We start from the raw sequence: 7,198 nt of genomic DNA, 5'->3' as shown, positions 1-7,198 counted from the left end.
GCATTCCAGCCTGGGCGACAGAGTGAGACTCCAACTCAAAAAAAAAAAAAAAATTTTCTGCTAAAAAGTGCTGATGACCATCTGAGCCTTCAGTGAGTTATTATCATTTTGGTGGTAAAGAGTCTTGCCTCCATGTTGACTGATCAGGGTGGTGGTTGCTGAAGATTGGGGTGGCTGTAGCAGTTACTGAAAATAAGACAACAATGAAGTATGCCACATGGATTGACTCTTCCTTTCACAAAAGATTTCTCTGTGGTCATCTTATGCTTTGACAGCATTTTACCCACAGTAGCACTTCTTGCAAAATTAGAGTCAATCTTCTCAAACCCTGCTGATACTTTATCAACTAAGTTTATGTAAGATCCTAATTTCTTTGTTGTCATTCAACAATGTCAGCCAGACATGGTGGCTCACACCGGTAATCCCAACATTTTAGGAGGCTGAGATGGGAAATTTGCTTGAGCTGAGGAGTTCAAGACCAGCCTAGGAAACATAGCGAGACTGCGTCTCTACAAAAATTCAAAAAATTAGCCAGGCATGGTGGCATGTGCCTGTAATCCCAGCTACTCAGGAGGCTGAAGCAGAAAGATCGCCTGAGATCAGGAGGTCAAGGATGCAGTGAGCTGTGATTGTGCCATTGCACTCTAGCATGGGCGACAGAGTGAGACCCTAACTCAACAAAAAAAATTTACAACATCTTCATCAGGAGTAGACGCCATCTCAAGAAACCACTGTCTTCACTCATGCATAAGTAGCAACGCCTCATCCATTCAAGTTTGATTGTGAGACTGCAGCAATTCGGTCACATCTCCAGGTTCTACTTCTAATTCTAGTCCTCTTGCTATTTTCACATATTTAGTGACTTCCTCCACTGAAGTCTTGAGCCCCTGAAAGTCATCTATAAGAGCTGGAATCAACTTCCTCCAAACTCCTGTTAATGTTAATATTTTGACCTTCTCTGATAAATCACAAATGTTCTTAATGACATCTAGAACGGTCAATCCTTTCCAGAAGGTTTTCAATTTACTTTGCCCACACCCATCAAAGGAATCACTATTTATGGCAGTTACAGCCTTACAAAACACATTTCTTACATAATAAGATTTGAAAGTCAAAATTACTACTTGATCCATGGGCTGCAGAATGGATATTGTGCTAGCAGGCATAAAAACAATATTAACCTCCTGTACCTCTCCATCAGAGCTCTTGGGTAACCAGGTGCATTGTCAATAAGCAGTAGCATTTTGAAAGGAATCTTTTTTCCTGAGAAGTAAGTCTCACTAGTGGGCTTAAAATAGTCAGTAAACCATGCTGTAAAAAGATGTGCTGTCATAGTAGATTTAGCATAATTCCTAAGGGCCCTTGGGTTATCAGAATGGTAAATAAGCACTGGCTTCAACTTAAAGTCACCACCTTCATTAATTTTTACAAGAGAGTCAGCCTGTCCCTGCAAGGATTTACTTCTCCTTTCTAGCTATGAAAGTCCTTGATGGCATCTTTTTCCAGAAGGCTGTGTTGTCTGCATTGAAAATCTGTTGTTTAATGTAGCCACCTTCATTGGTTCTCTTAGATCTTTTGAATAACTTACTGCAGCTTCTCCATCAGCACTTGCTGCTTCACCTTGCATTTGTATGTTATGGAGACAGCTTCAATTTTCTTCTGCAGCTTCCTCACCTCTTTCAACCATCATAGAATTGAAGAGAGTTAGGGTCTTGCTCTGGATTAGGCTTTGGCTTAAGGAAATGTAGTGGCTAGTTTGACTATCTACCCAGACTACTCAACCTTTCTCCATATCAGTAATAGACTGTTTTGGTTTTCTATCATTTTGCATTCACTGGCAAGGCATTTTTAATTTTCTTCAAGAACCTCTCCTTTGCATTCACAACTTGGCTAACTGGGGGCTAGCTGTCGGCCTGTCTTGGCTTTTGACGTGCTTTCTTCACTAAGCTTAATCATTTCTAGCTTTTTTTTTTTTTTTTTTTTTGAGTTGGAGTCTCACTCTGTCGCCCAGGTTGGAGAGCAGTGGCACGCTCACGACCACTGCAGCCTTGACCTGCTGGGCTCAGGTCAAGGCTGCCAAATAGCTGGAACTACAGGCATGTGCCACCACACCCAGCTAATTTTTTGATTTATTGTAGAGATGAGGTCTCGCCAATTTGCCCAGGCTGGTCTCAAACCCGCGGGCTCAGGCAATCCTCTCACCCCTGCCTCCCAAAGTGCTGGGATTATAGGCATGAGCCATCACGCCCAGCCCATTTCTAGCTTTTGACTTGAAGTGAGAGTTATGTGAATCTTCCTTTCACTTGAACACTTAGGGGCCATTGTAGGGTTACCAATAATCTAATTTCAATATCATTGTTCCTAAGAAAATAGGGAAGCCTAAGGAGAGGGAGAAAGACCAGTGCATGGAGCAGTCAGGACACAAGCAATATTTATCAATCAAGTTCTTCATCTTATATGGAAGCAAATCATGGCACCCCAAGACAATTTCAATGGTAACATCAAAGGCAACTGATGACAGATTACTATAAAAGATAATAATGAAAAAGTTTGAAATATCACAAGAATTACCAAGATGTGACACAGACACAAAGTAAGCCTATGTTTTTGAAATAATGGTGCCAATAGACTTGCTCAACACATGGTTGCCACAAACCTTCAATATGTAAAAAAACAAAGAAAGAAAAAGCAGTATCTACAAAGTGCAATAACATGAACTGCAACAAAAAGACCCCTTTGTGTTTTTCAGGAAATTTATATATATGGGAATGTGTATATACACATGGTTGGAAAGCATATATGTAATAGTTATACTAATAAACAACTTGTAAATCTCCAAAGTGGAAAGTAGACATTCAAATGTTGCCTCTTGGATCAGAGATCACTCTGATGCTAACGGAACACAGGAAAGTCAGTTCCTTTGTTTTTGCTTTAAATGGGGGTTGCTTGTCCTTGGGTCCCAAAAGACAGGTCCACATCGTCTCAAACTCTAAAGAGCTGGCCGGGCTCAGCCTGTAATCCCAGCATTTTGGGAGGCCAAGGCGAGTGGATTGCCTGAGCCCACGGGTTCAAGACCAGCCCAGGCAACTTGGCAAGATCTTGTCTCTATAATAAATAACAAAAAAATTAGCTGGGCGTGGTAGCGTGCACCTGTAGTTCTGGCTACTTGGAAGGCTGAGGCGGAAGGATAACTGGAGCTCAGTAGGTTGATGTTGGGGTAGCTGTGAGCGTGTCACTGCACTCCAGCCTGGGCGACAGAGTGAGACTCCAACTCAAAAAAAAAAAAAAAAGTCTAAAGAGCTTTAACTAGTGAGTAGACCTCAGGTTCCTGGAAATGCTTCCAGTTCACATCTGCCACCCCTTCCAGTGAGTGTCTCAGACCTTCTGCCCTTTCATCCTGAGGCAATAAGCCCTGGGATACTGTGTGCCAAATGACTCAAAGTCCAGTTATGCAGAAGGGACTCATTTAGTTCACATCAAATAGCCATCTTAATTTTCCTGTCCAAAAGAGAAAGATCTCAATCAAATGGACTTATTCTGCAATTTACCCTCTGACTACTGGCTAAAGAATACTTAGGAAATATTTGCAAGGCTGTAAAGATGTCATTTCATTCCCTAACCCAGAAATCAGGGGGTTTTTGTTTGTTCTATTTTGAGTCAGGGACTCACTCTGTCACACAGGTTGGAGTGCAGCGCCATGATCATGGCTCACTGCAGCCACATCCTCAAGGGCTCAGGCATTCTTCTGCCTCAGCATTCTGAGTAGTGAGACTATAAGCGCACACCACCACGGCCAGCTAATTTTTTAATTTTTTTTGTAGAGATGAGGTCTCATTGTACTGCCCAGGCTGGTCTCAAACTCCTGGGCTCAAGTGATCCTCCTGCCTTGCCTCGCAAAGTGCTGGGATTACAGACATGAGCCACTGTGCCCTGCCTCAGAAATCAGTTTTTACCAATGAGTTCACTTTAGCAAGACTTAAGCAAACTGGCCTTCATGTTATCTCTTGCATTATTTGGAGCTTTTATTCAAAAATGCTTTACACATATACACCGCTCTGACAGATTCAGAATCTACAATTTCACTTCATTGACAGAAACACAGGTTTTGACCAATTCTAAAGAAGAACACCTTCTATCTTTTCCATGTGCTGCCTCCCTTCCAGTCCTGGCTAGTCTTGCCATGAAATTGTCTCCTCAGTTTTGCTGCCCCTCCTATGTGATAGCTGTTTCTTTGTAATTACCCCTTTTAAGTACAATATGAACCATTTTGAATATTAATACCCTACTGCCTGTCCTTAGGTTTTAAATCACAAAACAATGTCATCACCCAAGGTGGTTTTAGCCCAAATATGCAAAATTCACTGGCAATAAGTAAACCACAAAGTCAACCATCTGAAAACCCAAAGAACTGTCTTTCTGGCTATTCCTTGCATGAATACAATTTATTGTAGTGAGTTTCCTCTCTGAGAAAATCTGTTTATGAAATGTCATTCTATTCACCTACTGCTCCATCTCATACCCATGAGTCCTGAGGGGCATTATGTCTGTGCCCATGTTCGTCTTTGAAGAGAGCTCTTCTCACTTGCATAACCAAGACTGATCAACCATGAAGACTTTTTTTTTTTTTTTTTTTGACAGACAGTTATTGGAGCTTGAAATGGGAGAAAAAAGTCTGAAAGAAATGTTTTCAGAGATGGAGACACAGAGCCTCCTCCTCTCCTAAACCTCACGGTCTTATGCACACATTTCTCTACAGTGTGAACTATTACAGACATAAATATCAAACATTTGGCTCACAGTATTGATGTTTTCACTTCATAAGAACAAATCCCAGAATAGGTGTTCAGTCAATAGGCTTCTTCTGAAGACATGACTAAAAATAAATTGGAGTAAGATGCATACACAGACCTAGACAATCCTTCAGGTATTGATTCTAATTATTATTCTCCTTTGAAACCAGTTTTTATTCTTTAAGGGAGGGCAAACTTAATTGATAATTATTACCTTATATTGCATTACTTGAAGTAATTACCTTCACTAGAATTTTGCCTTTCAAACTTTGAGGGCTTGGAAGCTGCTTGAACTCTCCTGTGTCTACAGATGACAGGTCCAACTTGTCTCGGAAGATTCCTTTCAGGTACTGAGCAATCTTCCTTTGCTGCTGGATACTGCAGTGATTCTCAATAGACAATATAACTGGAAACCTGGGAAAACAGCAACACATTCCAGGGGCTTCGGGTACAAGCAACTCACAGGGATTTTTGAAAATAAATTAGTATTCATTGTGCTCCTACAATTCTAGGGACAGTATTTGAGATAGTGGCGATGATTAAAATGCTTCTAAAATGGGAAAGATTAGAGATGCATTAAAAAGAAAATTTCTCCAAGCAAATAGACCTCGCTAGGCATAATGGCTGCACAAAATACCAATTCATGTGGGATACTTAGCCTTACATTTTGCAACAAGGAAAAATGGTAGGTATACTATGTTTCTTTTAAAATAAAAAAAAGAGAAAAGTTTAAAGAGATGAGAAGTCTAAAGAAAGCAAACTCATATAGTGTAATTTTACCTTATTTATTTAAAAGTCTAGAAACATCTAAGAGACCACTGAATATCATTAAATGCAGTTATTCACTCTAAAAATATAATAAGCACCCACTTTCAACATTACTATTGAAGATAACATAATGGAATTCTGTGTTTTATAGCATCCTACGTAAGGTATTTCAAAATTATTTTTGTAGAATTGTATACTAGGCTTGTCAAAACACAAACACGCCAGTCAAGAATTCACTCTACACCAGCACTCAGGTTCTAAACGAGAATGTGACACCATGTGAAATAATTATCGAAGACAGCCTGTGGAATTTGGTGGCCAAGGCAGAAAGGGAACCTGGGCTGATTAAATGATTTTACTTCTCTCTCAACCTTGTTTTTCCCTCAGAATAAGAAGTTATTTCAAATTCATGTATATTTATTTTTTTCCTAGTTTTTCATTACATCTCTCCATAAATAATAGGCAATCTATTTTTTTCCCCAGAATATACAAGCCAATATTTAAATCACCTAATATATCTATGTGGAGAAAACATTCTCTTTTCAAGCCTTCATGACAAACGCAAACGCCACAATACAGTCATGACCTCCTGAAATTACATTCTTCCTCATTAGTAAACCTGATGTTGGAGGTCACATTGGAGATGAGCTCCGTGACTGAGGGGTGATTGCGATACCTGACTACCATCTGTTGGCTATTTGTTTCCTCACAGAGGTTTAACCTTAGAGTCTAGAGAAAAACAACAGTAACAACAAACCAGCAACCCTGAGTTGTCTTGCCATCATATCAGGGAGTTTGAACAATGAATTCTCAAATGATCAATTCATTTATACAACACCTATTAGTGACTAATGATATTTAGTGTAAAGCTGGGCTCCCCAACCAGGGAGGGGGTGAGTTTACCCCTCCCTCCAACAGTGGACATTTGTCAATGTCTGTAGACATTGTTGGTGGTCTCAAATCAAGGAGTGCTACTGGCATTTCGTAAGTCAAAGCCAAAGATGCTGCTCATTATCCTACCATCCACAAGACCACTGTCTACAACTAATTCAAAATTATCTGGCCCAAAATCCCAATAGTGCCAAGGTTAGGAAACCCTGGGGTAAAGATGCAACTAAAATTTAAGAAAGAAGAGAAAAAGGCCAAACTTTTACACTGTACTAAACAGGCTTATTAACTGTTTTAACCTGAAGTGCTTTTCTCTTAAGTGTTTGCAAACTTGAAGTAAACTGTCCAGTCACCAGAGGATACCCCAAGGTTCATAGGTAGCAGGTCTTCTCAGCACCCTCTTTCATATATTAGGAAATAAAGGCAAAATGACTTCATTAACTTGGCTGAGACTAGTAGAAACCAGGGTTGTGAAGACCCACTAGAATTCAGTGCTTGAGATCCTTCTACTTGGAAGCCACCATAAGCCAAACCTGCTATGCAGCAAGTATGTCCTATTAAAAAAGCATTTTAACCTCATGGTTAATTAATGAGAAGAACAAATATTAAAATTTTTAAAGGCTATTAACTCCTAAGAAATTAATTTTTACGCAATTGTAATTTTAATTTGCTTCTTTTAATTCAAAAACTCATTCATGAATGGCTTTGTTAGACAACAAAGAATGAATAAGAAATAAATAAGACATTGCCTC

At 39.7% G+C, this 7,198-nt stretch overlaps 1 protein-coding gene across 1 annotated transcript in view; it reads right to left on the bottom strand.

Moving 5' to 3' along the window:
- PLCH1 (phospholipase C eta 1) overlaps positions 1 to 7,198 on the bottom strand; it is a 260,899-nt gene that overhangs the window by 52,227 nt on the left and 201,474 nt on the right. The window contains exon 10 of the mRNA XM_021715578.1: positions 5,033 to 5,204. Within this exon, the coding sequence (XP_021571253.1) occupies positions 5,033 to 5,204 (172 nt within the window). The remainder of the gene's footprint in view (positions 1 to 5,032; positions 5,205 to 7,198) is intronic.

Source organism: Carlito syrichta, unplaced genomic scaffold (genome assembly GCF_000164805.1).
Source record: "Carlito syrichta isolate Samal-C Ts95f unplaced genomic scaffold, Tarsius_syrichta-2.0.1 Scaffold307199, whole genome shotgun sequence".
NCBI classification, from domain to species: Eukaryota; Metazoa; Chordata; class Mammalia; order Primates; family Tarsiidae; genus Carlito; species Carlito syrichta.
Note: the sequence above shows the minus strand (reverse complement) of the source record. Positions and strands in the feature narration are given on the sequence as shown.